We start from the raw sequence: 20421 nt of genomic DNA, 5'->3' as shown, positions 1-20421 counted from the left end.
GAAAACCTTTTGAACTTGTTTAAAAACATTTATTTTCACTTTATACATTTTTACAGTTCTTTTGATGACCGAGACAGGCAATCCATGAACGTTTTCTATCTGTCCTGTCAGTGCTGGAGGGAATGCATGACGAGAGCCTGCAGGAATGTGTCAGGTTTCTGTCCATGACATGCTGACAGACCTCATACTTTGTTGCCCAGCAAGGCCTCGATGAGCCTTGAACTGTTTGTGATCGCAGTCGTTACAACAATGAATTTGTAACCTGAAAGAAAAAAAAGAGCTCCAAAGGTTAAATGGTACCCTGTTAGGGTTTTAGGAAATATCTATACAGTGAACTGTGTGACATCAGGAATTTCAGTTTGAAATCAACTGTCAGAAATGATTGATTATTTGTTCCTTAAACATAGTACTTCTTTGAAAGCTATATAAAATTGGTTTACCAAGGACATGTAAAATATTCACATATTACATAACCCAGTTTTATATATTTAATGATGCTTATAATTTACTGATTTATTTAGGCAAATCAAATATTTACAGAAGCAAATGTTTTAATTTAAACTAATAAATCATCAGGGCTGATTGTTCAGAGGGCAATCCATCGTCGATCTGTAGTTAGGACAGCAGAAGTGAAACTATACAGTGAAACTACACAGAGAAAATGTCTTCAGTAACATCAGGTAACCCTTCATCAACCAGGCCATGCTTACCTCTCTCTCTTCCAAGGAAGCGAAGGGCTGAAATCTCAGAGAAGGTGCATCCCCCAAGGAACATTACCAGGATGATGCGCTGAGCGTCACTCTTTGCTCGTAGATCTGCACCGTTGCTTCCTGGTGAGAGACAGAGAATAAGCCCACAACTTATTAAGTCAGAGCACATGAAATGGTCATTATATTTACATGCGGACAGCATTAACAACAATTCAGAGAAATCAGGTTACATAGCAAATTAGACAAAATATTTCCTTTCAAATCACTGAATAATGATTTGAACATTAATTAAAATCATTAATCTGATATGAATTCAAATCAATAACGTCACTGTCACCTTATTATTAATATCTTCTTGTGATCTAACCTGTAAAAGCGAATTCATGACCATTCAGCAGCTTGGTGACTTCTTCAAGCCCTGTCCAACTGTCTCGCTCCAACACCTACAAAACACAGAGCAAAAGCAACACAACAAAACAATCCAGCATCACTAATGTTGGTCAGGAAAAACCAAATAAAACAATGAGATCAGTAGGGATGAATTAATCCTGTTCTAATTCATCACCTGCTCAATGAGCTTGCAGCTCAAAGGGATGTAGGCACCACTGAAGATGTAAGCCATGTCTCGAGGGACACGCAGGTCATATTCTTCATCTGACTTTGGCACCTGAAAAGAGAGTATTAAACTCCAGTTACCAATCTTGTACATTTATAGCACAATGAAGGTGAAATGCCACCTATCTGTTGGGTTGCATGATATAAGAATCTCCAGGGGCAAAGTAGTGAAGCTGACAATAATTTACCAGGTTGAGTTTTCGGCTTAATGCTCGAAAATGGCTCTTCTTAGCCAGAGAAGAGAAGGCATCAGTCAGCTTTCCTGGAAGAAAGCAATTAGAAAATGCATAAATAAGGTGCATAAAATCCTTCAGCCATATCCTGTAGATGAAGACTGTGATTGAAAAAGAGGCCTGGAGAAAACATGCAGCCCAGTGATTCCATGAGAGCGTATGCTATGAGCAGGCGAGTTCCTTGTTACGCCCCAGGCCAGACTCGTCACTGCATATCATTCCCCCATTTTGTGTCCTCATTTTCTGATTCTGTACAGTCTCATAGCTTAAAAAATGCCTAAAATAGTAACAAATAACAAAATAAGCCAGTTTCACCTGCAGTCTTGTCATTGACCAGTTTGCCCACTTTGCTCTCCATGACAGTCAGGGTTTCTCCTGGCTGCTGCTCCACCAGCAGCCCCAACTGTCTCAGGTTGGCAAATGTGAGGAGGTGATCCACTCCATAGCTCTGAGGAAATCCAATCAAGAAAATGTTACACATGAGGCCATTGGCAGATTTTCTTCCATCTTTACTCAATCTCAGTGTGAAATCCAAGACTTACTTGAGACATTTTTGAAAACAAATCTCTAATTTCCTAAAGCTGGACACAGCTACAAAGCTCTCATTTTATTTAATATATTTTGTTCTCATTATCTTGTACTTATATGACACAGTTGTGAATCTGAGACCTATTTTACAGTTACGGGGTTTATCTGTATCAGAGAATAAAAGTTGTTCCTGTTTTATCATTTCAAATAAACAGCTGTGAACATGGATGGCTGCTTTAAGTTCAACTTCACTAGGTGCTAGAAAGAGAAAATAGCGAGGCCACAAACGGCTCTTTAGTATTAAACACATACACATCAACACAAAACATTAAGCAGGTGTTCCATAGTAAGAAATACCCCAAGTATATCAGCTTCAGAAAGTACAAAAAGAGGAAATGTGACTGCTAACCGATTTCTTTAAACACTGCAATGTTTTTTAATGTGCCATAATTTCGTGACACATTACAGCAAAAGTAAGAATGTGGCTTTAAAGAACATGGTTCACCTGTAGGTACTGTGCCTTCAATGCCCTGAAGTCTTTAGGCAGGAGTCCTGTGAAAACATCAACTCACTGTTATCCACACAACATGAGAGTAACTGGATTCAGTCTTTTGTTAAATGGACTGGACATATAATCAAGCTTTTCTGGTCTTACTGACCATTTAAAGCACTTTACAACTGAAGTCGCATTCACCCATCCATACGCATTCTTACAGAGCTTTCTAATGCTATTCATATGGTTCATCCCAAAACTGCAAGCAGTATCTTGCCGAATGACTAATCACTGACTCTCTGATTAATGCAAGCGTCTAATCTACCTGAGCCTCCAAAGAAATCAAGTACCATTTATCTACCAGACTATATAAATTGTCATCTTTTTCTGACTTCCAACACCAGCATCCGCCATCCAACGAGAACCCCTGGATCCCATCATCAGCCCATAAACACATGTTCTGCTCAATATCTAATAAAAGATCCAGATTCTTCCTCTCACCATTCTCTGTGATCGACAGAAGACATAGCAGCCTTAGACTTTCTATCATGGACACCTAGAAAAACCAAACAAACAAATGAATACATTTACAGCAAATTATTATTATTATTACTATTATTATTATGGTGTTAAAACAAAAGCACCTGTCTGTTGATGTGCTCCTCTATGAAAGAAATGCATTCACGGATTTCAAATCCTTCAAGTAAAGCTGGAAGACAAGAAGTCAAAATTTACATCAATAAGATCATCAACCACCGATACAGGCGAAGTTTTGTTGTTTCAAAATAAAATCATCAATCAATCAACACATGCAACTGAGTGATCTTACAGTGCTCTGTCTTCAACAGCTCCTGGAAATCCTGCTTGGTTTTCTTCTTCATTATTGACTCACAGGCACCGATGTCTGAAATTAAAAATCCTCCTCAGCTTTGCATGTAACCCGAAATACATCCCAAAGAATCAGGTGCACAGTCAAGTAGCGCAGCACTCACGCAAACTAAGCAGACGATGCTCCTGTTTTAACCCTTTGAGTTCCTCCGAGACAAACGTCTTCATCTGCTTTATGTCCATCCCCCGACGCTTCTGTAAAATTAAAGATGGAAGCAAAGTGTCACTTGTTTAAGTTGTTTTACCTACAAAGACACAGATGAGGCCAAGGTTTTCTCACATCATATGCAGTCTGAAGATTCCTGGCTTTCTGGCTGAGAAAGCTGAAGACGTTGGAGAAATGCTCGTTCCTGATTTCACTGAATACCTGCAACACTGGAGTTTAGAGGGACACAATTCGAAATCCTGATGGTAAAAGTTTTACAGCTCCAGAGTCCACCATACCTTATCCTGAGAGTTCAGCATGACCTTTACACTTTTGTCAGAGGATGTGACATCATGTCCAAACTCCACACATCCTGCAGCACAAAAAAAGCCCATCAGCACACACATAGGTTTAAAAAATAAAAACACATCATAAACTGGAGTATAAAACAATAGGAAGATTTCATTCTGCAGGATTCCTTATACTTAGATACTCTTGGGGTCCTGGTTTTGATCTTATGAGCTACACAAACTCTATATACTGACCACCTGTTTACTGGAAAAACGTCCTACAGTGAAATGAAGACAATATTTAAATCCTAAATATTATCTATCCATGTAACAATCAAGCAGAACATCAGTGTTAAGTCCTCCTCCTCCAATCCGAGTCTGCACAACTTCTGTATTATCTTTGAAACATCATGTTGCCTTCATCTATGAAATATAGCCAATTGCGATCACACATCAAAATTGAGATGTTGGTAGGTGCTTTTATTTGATCACATCGGGATTACTTTAACTTCAGTTTTAACTGTGTGAAGAGCTCGCCTCTACAGCCTCCAAAAACTGTCCAAAACGTTGGTGTCAGGGCTCTATACAAACTCAACCATATATTCACATATAACACTGATTTCTCTGCCCTGGCTTTTAGTTCTCATTTGTAGAGCTTAGAACTGAATCTCAGTGGATACAGTTTCCGCCTGAACACAGAGCACTCACCACATGGGGATTAGATACCTACCACATTTGATTCTAAATATATCATCCACCAGTCCTTCGTAGACAACTTGTGAGCACAGAGGAGTGATGTAGTCCACATCTGCAAGAGATCATGACAATGTAAAAGAAAGGAGGTCAAACACAGCATGTCATCAGCTGAAGCGAGAACATGTGACTTCTCACCTCTGTCAATGAGAAAAGCATTTCCTATTTCAGCCTGACGAGCTTTTGTGTCTCCCTCTTCTACCTGTTCTTTCCATGACTCATACGCCATCTGGTACCAGACAGAAAGATGAACTTGATTACAGCTTAATCCTTCACCTTGCAAATTTCAACAGCAGCAGCAGGAACATTTACGGCATTTATGGCCACTGCTTTTACTGCACCTTAGCACATCGTCCAATCCCGTAGATTTTTGAGAATGGGCCATAAATAGAGTGAAGGAGGTGCAGGGCGCTGCCCACGGTCCTCACCCAGCGCTGGTCCCCAGCCTGCCAGAATACAGGTGTGATGGGCATAACTGGAGTATTTCATGTTAATCACCAAAGTACAAATAAAAAAAGTTTCAGTTCAATGAGTGATTGGGTTAAGGATTTCACCCTCTCTTCACAAGTGACTGTAATCTTAAATCGTTTAAAACACTAACAGCTGTGGTTCTTCAATTTGCCGTTAGACATTGGCAAATTTTAATCAACACACTGAACCCACAACGTTTGGATCCATACAAAGTCTGTATAGTATGATATGTGTCCATTACTACATTCTGGTTAAGTGAACAAGGTGAAACTGCAAATACAGCTGATAATTCTTTTTTGACAATACTCTCATTTGAGATGTCTTTATTAGACGATGGGATGATTAATCAGTTCTTATGATCATTTAATGTACTAATAATCTTTTCAGCTGTTTCTGTCTTTACCAAGAAGTTGTCACGAAAAAATTCAGGCAACTCCAGACTGATGATGTCATCATCGAGTGGAAGGAGGTAAAAAGCCCATTCATCAGTGGTCACATCTGTGGGGAGGCAAAAACGAGTGGAACACTCCTTTAATTTACACTGATTCTAAAACAAAAAGTAAAAAAAGCAAGGACACTCACCACCAAAGAGCCCCTGCTCCTCCAGAACTGCTTCACATGCATAGAACTGGACACAGGAGGGTCAGCGGGTGAATGTCAGAATTATGTTTGATCCAAATTAAATCTACATGAACACAACAGAGGAGCAGGAAATACCTTCTGAGGGGTGAAGATTATCTTGTATCTCCGAAATTTTCCTGCAGCTTTGTCTGCGTTGGCAACATCTGGAATAAAAAAAAGAATTAAGCATGAAACAGACCTGGAATTATTAAGCAAACTATACAGAAAATAGTATATGGGTAGCATGGGATATTTCTCGTTCACTGTCCAGTGCTGTCAGCAACTCCCATTTATATGTATTATTAAATAAGTCATTAAAGTTGTCCAAATGACCTGCTGATGCAACATAGAACAGATTGGATAGAAAGTCAAATGATCAATAATCCAATAAACAATACTTCACATTTCAGTTTATATGGAAAAAAATTTAATGTCCAACCCTACTCACCACATATCCACTTAACAGTTTGTATTCTTGGCCGGATCAAAAAACAGACCCTGTAAGAGAGTAATGCAAGATTGTCAGGCAGTAATATTGCGTGCGTGCGTGTGTGCGTGTGCATGTGTTGAAGTTGTTTGAAGTATGAAAGGTGCTCAGCTCACTGATCTGAGGTACTGATAATTGGTTTGTATTCCACTTTGTAGAGTTTGTCTACTTCATGTTGCTGCAAAAAAAAAAAAAAAAAAACACAAGAAAATAAATATTTAAAGTGGCTACTGGAGCTCAAAGTATTCTCAAAATAAAAGTCGGAGGAGCATGAGCTGATGGAAATCACCTTTAGTGTTGACACATTGGCAATACGGTCGAGTGGGCTCATCAAGTCTGCCTCGATGAAAAGGTCCTTCTTCCCTGGGAGCTATGAGATGAGGAAAGTGCAGTGAAGACAAAATCTAGGATAATCTATCCGACAACGAACACACACAAACAAGATCCTCTGTCTATCTAAATACGCTGCTGGTAGCACTCAACCAAGTGACACAGCACATGTCTGCAGAAATACATCAACCCCTTGTGACACTGTTGTTATACGCCAAAGTGATGAAACCCTATCGTGTCTTAATATGTTAATCTCTCTACTTTTTTCTACATATTGTTTATGTCTCCAAGTCCATTTGTTCCTTCTAATTGTTTTAATTTTTAAAAATACATGCTGAAAAAAAGGGCAGTTTTTTGAAATAGCTGGGTCCTCTTACATCTTAGCAGACATTGTAAAATAGGAAATTTGTGAGGCACCGAGGTGTAGTGGGGAGAGCGCATGGCCCCAAAACACATGGTTACAAGGTCCATGCCAACAATGCTGGTTGGGTTCCAGATGGTGCTATAGGTCACATGTCCCCCATTTCCCGACACTCTTCAAACTGTCCTAATCTAATCTAATAAAACCAGAAAAGGGTATGGTAAAATTACTTAATTTGGGGAGATTGTTTTTTTGCTGCAGATTAATCCATGTGTATCTTTGACTTAAAGTTTGGCTCACTGATGCGTCCTGTACGATCGTTACCTTTCAATCTATTCTGACTGCCAATAACATCAAGATAATGAAATAGTGGGTAATGCCCTGAGTGTGGGTGGGTTTGACGAATGCAGCAGCAACTTCACAACTGCACATAATCCCAAGGTGCTTATGTTTTAATAGAAGACATTGCACAACTAGCTCCTCGTTGCTTCATAATAGGTGCCCCATAACAAAGATGTCTAATGCAGCAGAGACCTGTTGCTGTGATCAGCTCTCACCTGTTCCAGCAGGTAGATGAGCTGATCTCTGGCCAGTCTCTTTAGCAGGGAGAAGTCCGGTAGCTCCGGGGAGTCTCTCCGGCCACTGTGAGCCATGCTGGGCCACGGCAAGGACAGCACCAGGGTCACTCCTCCGCTGCACGATCACAACAAACGTGAAGTTATGAGTCCCGAAAATAAAACAACAGACAAGAAACACACAGGGGATCAGACTCCGTTAGCCTGCTAGCTCGGCTAGCTTGCATGCTAAAAACAAGCCCTTCACGTCACACGGATTTTCAGATATTGGTAATAAATTGCTGACATCCTATTGGGTATGGTTTCACAAACATGCCCGACAAAGTTAGCAGATGAGCAATGAATATCGGTCGGAACGTCAATAAAAGCGTCAAGCTGAATAAGAGCATCTACCTGCTTCCGTACCTCAAGATGCGGAACTGTTACCATTCGTCCGCTGTTTCACACGGACACTACAACAGACGGACTGCCACACTTTTCTTGGAGAGGCGTTAATGAAGGAAACTTGACGGTGTTGTCTCTTTGTTATTGTTCTCCGGACAGTAGTTGTAGCTTTCACTATGAACTCGGACGCGGTTGTGTTAATAGAAACTGTAAATTTTGCCGCGGAAAAACACCGCAACCAGCGGCGTAAAGACGCAGATGCAACTCCGTACATTAATCACCCCATAGGTGAGTAACTGGGCTGTCCGTTTCCTGTCAAAACTTCACAAGCAACCATTCAAAACAGAGTTTAACTTGTTAAACATTTAGGAAATCAACTCCACACAGTGAGACCATATTTCCTTATGTGTGATATGTTCAGATACGCTGTCAGTCTCTGACACTTGTCAGCTTATCTTGCTGCAAATACATTCATGTGTGTTTTTGTTTGCTGATGTGTGAAAGGGCGTTCCTTTGGATTCAAAAGTGAGTCACTTCATATTGACATGGATTTCACATACAATCAAAAACTTAACTTTGAGAGTTCTAATGATGTCAATAATGGTAACTTATGATTCCCGCTTCCTCCTGTTCTGTCACGTCCCAAAGCTGTGCTCTGAACTCTGGTCTGCATTCCAGTCCTCTTGTTGATACTAATTAATTCTTCTTCTCTCTCTCTCTGTTTGTATTTGCTTTTAAGGAGTTGCCAGAATCCTCAGCCATGAAGGCGGCGTGACAGACATTGAGGTTTTGCAGGTATGTTTTCATTGGTAATGTATCATGAAGTTAAAATGTGGCGAAGCACGTGTTGTCTTACTGAGCCTTTGTCTTAGCTTTTTATCTGCTTGTCCCTCCCTGCAGGCTGCTCTGCTTCACGACACAGTGGAGGACACAGACACCCTTCCTGCAGAGCTGGAAGCCAAGTTCGGACCAACCGTTGCTCGTATTGTTCAGGAGGTGACAGATGACAAAACCCTCCCCAAACAGGAGAGGAAGCGTCTGCAGGTGGAACATGCCCCTCACTGCAGCCATCAAGCCAAACTGGTAAAACTGGCTGATAAGCTGTACAATCTAAGGGACCTGAACCGATGCACACCTGTTGGTAAGCACCAATGTCACTATCACTATTCTCACTCTGACATGTATGGGCTTTTCTTTTTTTTTTTTTTATTCGCTAGCTATAATTATATTATATAATCATCCTTTAGAATTCATTCAAAAGCCAAACATTTGAACATTATCTGGTTACAGTTTCTCAAATGTGATGATGATTATTTTTGACAAATGTTATTGTCAAGCTTTTAAGTCAAATAAAACAAGCAGCTCAAAACATCACCAGAGAATTTAAAGCACAGTATGCATATTTCACCATTTTTGACATTGCTGGTATAACAATCATATGAGAAAATAATGTGTAAGGGAACTGTTGATTAACATGATGCAGCCTTCCTGTTACTTTTATTATTGATTGTATTTAAAACAAACAACATTAAATATTAAGTTGAAATCAGGCAGTAAACATTTTAATGTTGACTGTGAAAATTTCTTTTGCTAGGCCACGCTTATCTTTTTCAGTATAATATTTAAAAGTTGAAAAAAAAAAAATTTAAGAGCTGGGCAATAGGGTTTTAAGCCTGCTGTATTCAAACGCATTTTCACTTTCATTTTCATTTTCACGTGTCTTTGGCCCAGTGCCAGTGCTGCAAAGTCTTAGTTACAACACTTTCTCCTTTTGTGTGTGTGTGTGTGTGTGTGTTTGCATCACAGGTTGGACAGCTGAGCGAGTCCAGCAATATTTTGTGTGGGCCAGTGAGGTGGTGAAAGGCCTCAAAGGAACCAACTCAGTTCTGGAGGATAAGTTGGAAGAACTGTTCAGACAGAGAGGAGCCCAGCTCTAACAACTTCCACACAACACAGATCAAATTTAATTTAAGACAATCTAAACAACTATATCACTTTTGCATTTGTAAAAAATAAATCATAAATTGGGTTTGTGTATTTTTTCATGTTTTTGTGGTTCAGGTACATTGAGGGTTTGCTGAAACTGTGGTCTAGGGATAAATTATTTCTGTATATAATTATGTTCAAAAACTTTTATTTCTGTGGAATGTGGAACTGTTTGAGAATCATTGACACTAGGCCAGTATACTAATTTATTATTTTATTTAAGAATATACAAATAAAAAAATAACAAAGAAAACTGAGTAATGTCATAGATTTCTGGTTTTGGCACATCTGGTACCTTTAACAAATGATACAATATGTGAAATTATATAGAAATTCCTGCAACAGTATTAATACTCTCTGATTAAAAAGTTTTCACGATAGTGTGTGTGCATAAAATAATACAGACTCGGCACTTCTTAAAGTAAGAAAACCTTTAATTAGTCCTTTAGTTGACTGTAACTAGCAAGACCCCATTCAAAATCAGTCACATATTAAGGATTATTATTTTGGCTCCCTGCTGATGTGTACAGTAGTCCAAAGATAGTATCTAACTCTAAATGCTCCAGTACAGAAGGAGCTAATAAGCGATGGTTTCAACCCGCCATCGATGCAAAAGAAAAACTCAGTCTGTGGCGGAACCTTACACCGCGCTTGTGTGTCGGAGCAATTCCACTTCCGGTCCCTTCACAGGGTTTTTGTCAAACTTCCGTCTGGGTGAAGAGACGACGAGCTTATTTTGTTTAAGGAAATTCTTCAGTCTGTGTTCACCCAGCCGGTACCGTCGATCCGGCAGTCATGTCTAGCCGCGAAGCCCTCAACATGAAGCTCCCACCGATCCAGTCCACGGCCGGAGCCGTGCCGGTCCGGAACGAGAAGGGTAAGGAGGAGCCGTTAGCAGGCGGCTAGCTGCGTGCTAAGTTAGCAGCTAGCAGCGATGGAGCTAACAATGTTTTCGCTAAACTGCAGCCAGACATGGGTGAAAACATTTGGTGCATGTGATTTGTGTTGCGCCAGTATAAGTAGGGTTAACTCGCCATTTGAATGAAGATAAAGCATCGTTGTTCCCCAGCTGCATCCCACATCCACAAGATATCCAGTTTGGAATACAGAAATAAAGTTAAAAAAGAAAAAAACAGAAGAAAGGCCAACATTAAGCATGTAGTAATTCTAATTATTAGTTAAATTTCATTTTACAATTAAAAGTAGATGGAAAGGTCAATGCGAGCCGAGTATTTATGAGACTTAATTACGTGGCTTTTCAACTTCCAGCTCAGATTCCTAGTCTATATACGTTTGGCTATTTAGTGTAGATCGAGGATCATAAGTATATAAGAGAAATTTAACTAGACTGGCCTGTTGAATCAGCTTCTTCTTAATTAACAAAACGGTTGGCTTCTCTGCATAATGCTGACTTCTTGGTTAGCACATAGTAAACATCAAACGTCTACGTTTTTTTCAGGGGGGGTGGAAAAGTCCATACTCATAATGTCTTTTTTTTTTTTTTTACTCCAGGTGAACTCTCTATGGAGAAGGTGAAGGTGAAACGATATGTGTCAGGTAAACGTCCGGACTACGCACCGATGGAGTCGTCAGATGAAGAAGAGGAGGACTTCCAGTTTGTGAAGAAGGGAAAGGAAATGGAGCCAGAATTGGAGTTGGAGGAAGAGGATGTTTCTGATCCACGTCTTAAACGTTTACTCAACCGTGTCTCTGAAGATGTGGAGGACAGGTATTCATGTTTGATTTGAATTGACTGAAAGGATGGTCAAACATTTTGTCACTAAAATGTTAAGTCAACCCCTTTTGCATTTTTTTTCCTCAGGCTCGCGAGACATAGACAGATTGCAGAGCCTGAAGTTGTTGCTGAGAGCAGTGAGGATTCCGATGAAGGCACGTGGCACCCAGAGCGTGAGGAGAGTAGTGAGGAAGAGGAGGAGGAGGAAGAGGAGGAAGAAGAAGTGGATGACGAGGTTACTATCTGTAGTGTATATTTTAGATTTTTTTTTTTTTTTTTTTTACTGAATGATCTTAAGTCGTTAAGATGGTGTTTGCCATTGTGTGCAGGAAATCGAGAGAAGGCGAGCAATGATGCGGCTGCGAGCCATGGAACGGAAGAATGAGGAGATGGAAGTCATGGAGGTGGAGGAGGAAGGGAAGTCAGGAGAGGAGTCTGAGTCCGAGTCTGAATATGAAGAATACACAGACAGTGAGGACGAAGCAGAGCCGCGACTGAAACCCGTCTTCATTCGCAAGTATGAACTGAACCAAAGTGGAAAAACTTCAACCCACAAATATTTCTGTTATACTTATCAATGCTTGGCTGTGCCACAGGAAGGACAGAGTTACTGTGGCAGAACGTGAAGCAGAGGAGCAGAGGCAAAGAGAGCTGGAGGCCGAGGCCAAGAAGCAGGCAGAGGAGCGACGGCGCTACACCCTCAAGATTGTGGAAGACGAAGCTAAGAAGGAGTTTGAGGAGAACCGCCGCACGTTGGCTGCTCTGGATGCTCTGGATACTGATGGAGAGAATGAGGAGGAAGAATATGAAGCCTGGAAAGTCAGAGAGCTGAAACGCATCAAGAGGGAAAGAGAGGCCAGAGAAGTGTGAGTAAATTTTGACTCCTGGTAATGAAAAAACGGCTAATCATGTTCATTTTAAATAAGCTCATTGCTGTAGCTGCTGAAGATGATGATGATGATGTGTCGTTTGTTGACAGCTTGGAGAAGGAGAAGGGTGAAATCGAGAGGTTCCGAAACTTGACAGAGGAGGAGCGCAGGGCTGAACTGCGCAACAGTGGCAAACTCATCACCAATAAAGCCACCAAAGGCAAATACAAGTTCCTGCAGAAGTACTACCACAGAGGAGCCTTCTTCATGGTAGGTCACTGCAGAGGTGGATTCTCATCACAGCTCCTCAGCATGTGAAAAGCTTTCAGAAATGGTCCTTAACATACATTCAGTTTTACTTTCAGCAGGTTTTGATAACGGGATATTTTTGAATGTGAACATCAGAGGTTAATCATCTCATGATAAGACACTACATCCTAAGTTTAAAATTCAGAAACAATGCAAAGTTTGTCCACCAGGGAGCAGTGGCAGCTGTAGATTATTCTGCTTACACTGGAGACTGGTCAACATTCCTACCAAACTTTTCTGTGACTTGTGACTGTGTGGTTTCTGTTACAGGACGAGGAGGAGGACGTGTACAAGAGAGATTTCAGTGCACCTACTCTGGAGGACCACTTCAACAAAACCATCCTACCCAAAGTCATGCAGGTCAGCCGCTTAATTTATATTTCACACTCAAACTGTATATAAAAGTGGATGTTGACTTTGGGTCTGAAAAGTGAAGCCAGTGCTCACGCAATGACCTTTGGGGGTGACCGTGAAATTTATTCATAAGCTTTTAAAAATTTTTACTGTCATGTTAGTAATGTATTCATGCAGTAGTTGCTTGAATAAGTTAGCTTTGCAAATCCTTTGATTCTTTCACTGGATTTGACTGGTTTGTTTTGTCTTTTAAGGTCAAAAACTTTGGTCGGTCTGGACGTACAAAGTACACCCACCTTGTGGACCAGGACACCACGTCATTCGACTCGGCCTGGGCACAGGAGAGTGCTCAGAACAGCAAGTTCTTCAAACAGAAGGCGGCAGGCGTAAGAGATGTGTTTGATCGGCCCACGGTGAAGAAGAGGAAGACTTAAACTTTTGGGAGGTCTTTGAGGTCCACACTGCAGCTTCTGAGACTGTTCAGAGACTGAGCTGCATCATGTCGAGTTTCAGTATGCGGATTCTCTCTCCCGGACTTTGTTGTGGAAGAAAAGCAGCAAATAGACTGCCACTCTCAAGTACTCTGTCTCTAACAGGAAGGTGCAAAAAAAAAAAAAAAAAAATCACAATTCCACTTTGACTCAAAGCCTACTTGAGATGCAGCCATCTCTGCATTTGAAAATCCAGCGCTTTAATGTGGAAATGTAGCTGTAAAAATAGAGTGGAGCTTAAATTAAGAATCAGCTTTTGTCACATCAGACACAGATACCTCCTTCAGTTTGAAAGCAAATTTGTTTTGTAAATATGATCTTAGGAAAACATTATTTGAAAGATTCCTGCATTGCAAATTTTTCCACCATTTTTGGGAAAGTACAGATATCGTCACTTGATTTGTTGCGAATAAAATTAGTTTTTTCATTACTTTAAAAGCTTTTCCACCAATTATTTGAGAATCAAATCAGTTTAAGGAGAGGCAGCCGAAATGTCAACTTTTATTTAAAAAAGAAAAAGATATGAGGGGTATAGATAACATCACAACAGTTTGACCACTGAGATCAGTTCAGCATCACTGGCTTGGGGAGCCTTGGTTCAAAAAAAAAAAAAAAAAAAAAAAAAGTGAAGCAGTCCATTGTGTGAATGCTGTATTTTCAGTTGGTAAGAGCCACCAGAGCCTCCACCACATTTCCCATGTGTTCCCTCAGACTACGCTCTGCCACGGCCCTCGAGATCTCCATCTCAGACATCTGCACCACAACAACACAAATACAATGTGATTACAACTCAACACTTGCACAAAATAAGTGCTACCATTGGAAAAACCATCAAGCGGCCATCCGGTACTACCGGTACTACAAACCATCAATTTTACTTAGTAAATCTTCAGAGGTTTATTTTATCCAGCTTAGAGCTGGAAGAACTGAATGTATTAGAAAAACACTCAGTCCTGACTTTTTATGATCAATGAAACAGAGCTTTAAATATGCTTCAATTTAACATAAATTACCCCAAACATCCCTCAGATGGAAAGACTTGATCTGCATCTTGACACCATATGGCAAAAAGACACACAATCCTAACCATGCACAGACAATATCAGTCACTTTAAACATGATTTTTCTTTTTTAAAGCCCTGCCATTAATTAATCATTGTTTCCAATTTGGCTGCTCTGCAGAGAGCCGACCTCATCCTTTTACAGGGGCAGACAGAAGTCAGACCCAACATCAGTGCTGAATCTCAGTAATGCTCATGTGGCTGAATGGAAGCAAGTTCAGGTTTGATTTCAACTGCCACACAAACAGAATAACGGTCACATACTGTCTAAAGTACGAACGTAAATTTATGGTAGACTTATAAATGTATTACATTCTTCCTCATAACAAAGCAGAAAATAATTAAATTAGTATAACATGGACCCTGATAAGCAGCAGAGAATGGGCAGATTAATAAAAAAAAGTATGTTATAATTTTAAGTCCATGTGAGTTCTCACTAAAAACCTCTGGCTTTTTTTTTTTTTTTTTTTTTTTTAAGGAAACAATTGAGTTCTTAAGGCATTTCAAAGCCTTCATATTGCTTATTGAAAACTTTTCCAGAAGAACTGATGTTGCTGTCATGACAGATCAATGCCCATATTTCCAAGAACACATAGCATGGGTTTAATGTGGCATACATGTACTTTTGGCCATATGGTCTTTCATTAGCATACGCGTGGCTTGATCACCTTGAGATTAAGACAAAAACATCCAGAGCAGAATGATTGAGTGGGGAGGAAAAAAAAAAAACAAACAAACAAAAACCTACAATTAGTTCTACATCCTCCTTCTTGATGGTGACTTTGGCCAACTCCTTTTCTCTGAAAGCACAAAAAAAAAACCCAAGGCATTTTATCTTAAAATATTAAAACTGCATAACTGGATGATGTGATGGTGTATCTCCTGAATACAAATGAGAAGCTGATGTGACAGACTGAGTAACACAGGTCTTACCTTTCTTGTTTGGCTTTCTGTTCTCGGGAGCGTCTGTCTCCAATCACTGACATCGCCTGATGGGACAAACAATCTTATTCATATAGTTTTTGCAAGAGCCACCAAGTTCATTTTAAGACTTTTTAAGGACCTTGAAGGATTTTGAGTGCAGTTTAAAATCTTTCCATCAGTGAAACCAGCAGAGATAATGAAGTCAGGAATTATTTACCATTGAGTTGGGTTAGGGTTAGTATAAATAAGTGAATGCTGCCTGGACCAGTGTCGGCACCAGAACACGGACAGAACAGCTACATTTTGAGGTCTTGAAAAACACTAGTCAGTTATGATTCATTTATGCAATTGAGACTTTTTTTTATAACTAGCATCACTACTGACAGAGTTTTGAAAGGAAAATCTAACTGAAAATTTAAATACACAGTCAAAGCCTGTAGACACATCATCTAACTATTTTTCCTTTAGATCATTACCAGTTAACTATTTTCTTTGTGAACGTATTTGTAATTATTTGTGAGCTCCACCTATATCCATTCATGTTTGTCCCGTTTACAGCCATGTGTAAGTGACTGTAGGTTTATTTGTGTGTAGTGAAAAACGGCTGCTCCAGATTTAACTCGTTAGTTAAGGTAACTCTTTGGGACTGCCTGTTAGCTGCTGAATCCTACAACACGGAGGTGGAGGGGCAGCCGCATGTTTCCGGGCTAACGTTAGCCGGCTGATCTCACCGTCTCCAGGTCCGAGCTGGAGATTTCCTTCTCCTCCGCGTAGTCCGTGACTCTCTCCAGGTCCGCGGCCCCGCTGTCATGTTTCCGCGGCTTCTCCGCCGGTTTCCCGGTGCAGTTCTCCTCCGCTTCAAGGTCCAGGTCGACGTCTCCTTCAGCCGCCATGTTTGTTCCAGGGGAGGCCGGAACCAAGAGGACGGCTCGTGGGAACGCCGGACGGAAAACGAGGTAGTACCGGAAGTGAAGGACACTTTTCATAAAATGTTCACATTTAAGAATTGTAGTTATTCATTTTTAAATCAGATGATTCATTCTCCATATTAACATGTAGTAAATATTTGAGACAAGGACACACAAGATAAGATATTTATTCAAACTGCCTGACCAGCAAAATGATCACAAACCGACTTACATCAAGGGAATCTGGGGTCTGCGATCCAGCTTCATGCATCTGTGACAGAACAGACACAGGAAGTTTATTTTTCCCAAGATGTTTTTCATGTTATAGAATACAGTGCACCCAAAGTTGGATACATATTTGCAGTAGTAATTCATGTTGAAATTTGTAAAGCACCAGAACTATTAACTTCACAAAACTCAGTATGAATTCATGTTTTCCTATTTATTTATTTATTTATTTATTTATTTATTTATTATTTTTTTGCAGCCTCCCAACTTTTGCAGAACATCCAGGTGAATATTTAAAGGGCCACAGGAGGTGAGGTATTTCCTGCAGATATACGTGCAAATCTTTGAAAATTGGAGTTGCGGTCAAACTATAAGTAAGCACTATTTCAGGTCTTATGATACACATAATTTTGTTTTGTCATTGTAGTGATTACTCACGACTTAAAATAACTTGTTAATAATTTGTGAAATAAAATTTTCCCTGTACCTAATCTGAATCCAGTAATCAGCAGTTTCAAGCAATATGTTACAAAATGTAAATAATAATAGTAATAATAAATTGCTTATTCACAATCTTTTGTGAATAAGGTTTACTCCTCCTTTAAAGCAAAATGCCACTTTTAAAGATTGCCTCTGTCTGCAGACTTTCTAGTTGTTTGACGTGCCTGAGCTTTTTCAGTCCACCCAACATAATCAGATTAAGGAAAGAGAAACTTGCAGATGCCTTTGATCTGAGCCGGACTGAAAACTACATTGGTGCTCTCAGTTGTTCATGCTTTCTCCCTGCATGAGATGTGTGTGGCTGTGATCAGTTAGAGGAATGGCACTGGAGCTGAAGGAACACAACTGTCTTCACACCAACCCCTTTATCCTGCTCTATGACTGATGGCTGTCTGATTGTGTGGAGCTCTTATCTTAAGGATGTCAGGACACTGGCTCCGGCCTCAGGTGAGACTCCTGAAGGATGTAAACAGTTGTTTACTGGTAAAGAAACAAGATGCTGAGATGATAAAAGCAGAATGGGTGTTGCTTAGGACAATCACACAAAAATGTCAAGTGAGTTATTTCATCTGTTCAAGGTGCTTAACAACAGTTGGCCATCGGCACTCACTATAAAAGTAAAAAAAACAAAAAAAACAAATACGTTTTATTTAAAATTTGATAGCAAGGCCACTAAAAGCCTCAGCTGAGGAACTGGCCCCTATTTTACATCCAGTTAAAAAACAGTTACCAGGCCAGTAATGTACTGGGCGGAGGTAAACCACATGCTTTAGAGACACCAAAGAAAACCGCCAGAAAATCATAGTTAACTCTTTTTTCTATGAGAGTCAATGTAGAGATTTACAACCCTTTGTAACCTGTCCATGTTTCTCATCAGAGTAGACAAAATACAGTATACGGTGGTGTTCACATACTTTTGGCCTTGTTATTTAAAATCAATCACAATTATGTTTTATAGGCGTCTGTGCAATGACAATAGAGGTTATTTTACCTGATCTTATACTAACGAACACAAAAAAGCATGCCACCAAAACATTAAACAGGTTTTGGTCTAAGTTTGCTTATTAGTTTGTCCGTTTAAGAACGTGATGCAAGTGAACATTTCCAGGACTCCATAAATAATCTGTCTGCTCCGAACACGTGAGCAGACTGTGCACTCAATCATGCAACATCCATCTATGTATGAATGGGTACATTGTGTTTCTATGGGAGGGAGAGATTTTCTTATCGCCTACACCTGCAAGTGAAGCATCTGCAACCCCCAACTTTTTACTCACCCACACAGAACAATGCAGGTCAGTTACGCCATAGCTTTCCACGAGACGATTCCAAAATGATTAATGAATTATTAATATTCCATGCCCCTTTCTCTTTTTTTGTGAAGGCGGTCTGGATTCCAGCCAACTGTAATTGCGCAAGCCTATTGAAACCATAGATTGAGTGCTTTCACTCAAGCGGAGATTTGCATCCGCTAATTTGCTTTTGTTTGTTCTCTTTGGCACTTCCTCCTCTCTCACAAGGCAGCAGCAATTATCTGAGAGTGAAAGGGGCCCCCAGGAATGCTGGGGCAGGGCAGCCTGGACAGCTCGTAGCATTATGTGTTGATCACAGGGACTCACACCCACTGATGTTTGGAGGAATGCTCTAGGGAGTGACATCAAAGATATATGAAACAGCGATTGTTTTTAAGCTCCTAGTTCTGAAACACTTTCATTTTTTTCCTTATTTAGAGAGTTTGTCTTTTTGTTTTGTTTTTTTCAAGAATCGATTCTTCTTCAGATAGCTTTATTATTCCAAAGAACTCACAAGCAAATGGCTTAGAAATAGCTAGGCCGATGCAAGCTGGAGGAAGTAAAATTAATATTAAACCATTAAAGTACAAACTTATAAGCTTCCAAGTTTAAATTCACGTGAAGATCATCAATAATGTAATATACAGGCATCTTTTGTTAAAAGTGACCAGCTGTCACCAAAGCCTTTGAGATGCATCCTCATCTTACCATGAATCCACACTGCAAACTTCATTTAATGGGATGTTTCAGTCAACACATACACACATACCCGCAAACATATACTTTAGTTTTGATCACTACTGCAGACTTGAGAGAGTACGATCAGAACACATGGTTGAAAGAGTTTGACTCCAGCAGCTGGTTAAATGATGATAAATGAGAGTCAGACAGTATGGGGATGCTAGTCCTGCGTGAACTTGGACCTTTGTGTTCTTAGATTACTGTTGATTTACGAGCAGGTTCTGCCTGAGCCCAAATTCACTGGGTCTGTAAATCCAAGCGTCTTAGCAGATCCTGACCCAGACTGACCTCTTATTTAACCTCATGTTTGTTGTACCCTTCCAAGAAAGTGAATGCGGACAGGCTGTGGCTCTTCTGAGGAATTACAGGACAAGATTTTGGCGCACTGCACTTTTTTCCATCATGCATTTAAAGAGGTCTGTTTCTAAAAACAAGTCGTTGGACTGAAGCAGACAAGCTGCAGACAAACATGACAGCAATTAAAAATGACCTTTGAACTTCTCAACTCTCCTGGATTATTTCAGCAATCCCTTGCCGTCAGTGGTTTTTTACACTGATGACAGCTTTATCTTTACTCGGCTCTCTTTATCACAGCATCAACTTCAAACTAATGTGAAATTGAATCTTATTAATTCTAAATAGCATATTTACAAAATCCTATATTAATCATTGATAATATTGGGCAAAAGAAAATGTGCTCAGGTACTTTATTTAAATGTTGGCATTTCTGAGACCATAAACATTTTTTCACAAATTCACAACAAAATAATGTTTTAGACTCGGCCAAATATCAAGACTTTAAAAGGACGTCTTGTCAATTTTTCAAGCCTGAGCCTCTTGCACAGTTTGCTGCAGTGGGTGGAATCAGCATCAGCTGAATTCAACAGATCAGGCAGAGACTGCTGCTGCATCGCTCACGTCTCTGAGATGCGGATCGGTGACAAACTGCTGTTTGCTCCACCAGTCTGCAGCTCAGTGAAGCCTGACTGTGTGCTCTCGCAGTCTGGAACAGTCTGGGCTGTGAAGGTCATCCTGACTGAGAGGAGGGCTGAACAACGACAGGATTATCCCAGTGCTCCGCTCTGCACACTATCCCAAATCTAATCTGACTCTCTCCTCGTGCACTCAGCGCTTTTTA

At 40.2% G+C, this 20421-nt stretch overlaps 4 protein-coding genes across 6 annotated transcripts; 2 read left to right on the top strand and 2 right to left on the bottom strand.

Annotated features, from left to right (window-relative positions):
• Positions 1 to 13: 13 nt before the first annotated feature.
• vps33b (VPS33B late endosome and lysosome associated) lies at positions 14 to 8244 on the bottom strand. Of its 3 annotated transcripts, none has more exons than XM_029497781.1 (24): positions 7906 to 8244; positions 7483 to 7618; positions 6524 to 6604; positions 6351 to 6412; positions 6196 to 6245; positions 5844 to 5911; positions 5709 to 5754; positions 5530 to 5624; positions 4997 to 5101; positions 4794 to 4884; positions 4633 to 4710; positions 3912 to 3985; positions 3748 to 3834; positions 3572 to 3662; positions 3409 to 3483; positions 3224 to 3288; positions 3081 to 3135; positions 2592 to 2638; positions 1874 to 2006; positions 1514 to 1587; positions 1276 to 1377; positions 1078 to 1153; positions 711 to 830; positions 14 to 262 (listed from the first exon to the last, which is right to left on the bottom strand). In XM_029497781.1, the coding sequence occupies exons 2-24, from the start codon at positions 7576 to 7578 to the stop codon at positions 183 to 185; spliced, it is 1851 nt and encodes a 616-aa protein (XP_029353641.1). In that variant the 5' UTR covers positions 7579 to 7618; positions 7906 to 8244; the 3' UTR covers positions 14 to 182. The 3 variants fall into 3 exon arrangements, with proteins under 3 accessions (XP_029353641.1, XP_029353639.1, XP_029353640.1); XM_029497779.1 differs by having other exon boundaries at positions 7894 to 7909; XM_029497780.1 differs by lacking the exon at positions 7906 to 8244 and having other exon boundaries at positions 7483 to 7876.
• hddc3 (HD domain containing 3) lies at positions 7969 to 10102 on the top strand. The gene is made up of 4 exons (XM_029497782.1): positions 7969 to 8172; positions 8624 to 8679; positions 8785 to 9025; positions 9691 to 10102. Exons 1-4 carry the CDS (start codon positions 8061 to 8063, stop codon positions 9819 to 9821), a joined length of 540 nt encoding a protein of 179 aa, XP_029353642.1. The 5' UTR covers positions 7969 to 8060; the 3' UTR covers positions 9822 to 10102.
• A 563-nt stretch (positions 10103 to 10665) lies between these two features.
• On the top strand, positions 10666 to 13823 carry mfap1 (microfibril associated protein 1). The gene is made up of 8 exons (XM_029498013.1): positions 10666 to 10747; positions 11383 to 11599; positions 11693 to 11840; positions 11935 to 12122; positions 12202 to 12471; positions 12585 to 12744; positions 13054 to 13143; positions 13392 to 13823. The coding sequence occupies exons 1-8, from the start codon at positions 10666 to 10668 to the stop codon at positions 13569 to 13571; spliced, it is 1335 nt and encodes a 444-aa protein (XP_029353873.1). The 3' UTR covers positions 13572 to 13823.
• A 279-nt stretch (positions 13824 to 14102) lies between these two features.
• On the bottom strand, positions 14103 to 16530 carry hypk (huntingtin interacting protein K). Its single transcript, XM_029498014.1, has 4 exons — positions 16345 to 16530; positions 15623 to 15678; positions 15438 to 15489; positions 14103 to 14381 (listed from the first exon to the last, which is right to left on the bottom strand). The coding sequence occupies exons 1-4, from the start codon at positions 16504 to 16506 to the stop codon at positions 14286 to 14288; spliced, it is 366 nt and encodes a 121-aa protein (XP_029353874.1). The 5' UTR covers positions 16507 to 16530; the 3' UTR covers positions 14103 to 14285.
• Between the last annotated feature and the right edge of the window lie 3891 nt (positions 16531 to 20421).

The sequence above is a fragment of the Echeneis naucrates genome, chromosome 3 (assembly GCF_900963305.1).
Source record: "Echeneis naucrates chromosome 3, fEcheNa1.1, whole genome shotgun sequence".
In the NCBI taxonomy this organism is placed as follows: domain Eukaryota; kingdom Metazoa; phylum Chordata; class Actinopteri; order Carangiformes; family Echeneidae; genus Echeneis; species Echeneis naucrates.
This window is presented reverse-complemented; position numbering and strand designations above follow the sequence as displayed.

Coding starts and splice junctions, on each gene's coding strand:
- hypk (XM_029498014.1), bottom strand. CDS start 16,506: ATGGCGGCTGAAGGAGACGTCGACCTGGACCTTGAAGCGGAGGAGAAC. Junction 15,679..16,344: donor CCAGCTCGGACCTGGAGACG/GTGAGATCAGCC, acceptor TTGTCCCATCAG/GCGATGTCAGTGATTGGAGA. Junction 14,382..15,437: donor AGGAGGATGTAGAACTAATT/GTAGGTTTTTGT, acceptor GTTGTGGTGCAG/ATGTCTGAGATGGAGATCTC.
- vps33b (XM_029497781.1), bottom strand. CDS start 7,578: ATGGCTCACAGTGGCCGGAGAGACTCCCCGGAGCTACCGGACTTCTCC. Junction 4,885..4,996: donor GGATTGGACGATGTGCTAAG/GTGCAGTAAAAG, acceptor GTCTGGTACCAG/ATGGCGTATGAGTCATGGAA. Junction 3,289..3,408: donor GCTGTTGAAGACAGAGCACT/GTAAGATCACTC, acceptor CTTGTCTTCCAG/CTTTACTTGAAGGATTTGAA.
- mfap1 (XM_029498013.1), top strand. CDS start 10,666: ATGTCTAGCCGCGAAGCCCTCAACATGAAGCTCCCACCGATCCAGTCC. Junction 12,123..12,201: donor AAACCCGTCTTCATTCGCAA/GTATGAACTGAA, acceptor GCTGTGCCACAG/GAAGGACAGAGTTACTGTGG. Junction 13,144..13,391: donor TCCTACCCAAAGTCATGCAG/GTCAGCCGCTTA, acceptor TTGTCTTTTAAG/GTCAAAAACTTTGGTCGGTC.
- hddc3 (XM_029497782.1), top strand. CDS start 8,061: ATGAACTCGGACGCGGTTGTGTTAATAGAAACTGTAAATTTTGCCGCG. Junction 8,173..8,623: donor GTACATTAATCACCCCATAG/GTGAGTAACTGG, acceptor TTTGCTTTTAAG/GAGTTGCCAGAATCCTCAGC. Junction 9,026..9,690: donor GAACCGATGCACACCTGTTG/GTAAGCACCAAT, acceptor TTTGCATCACAG/GTTGGACAGCTGAGCGAGTC.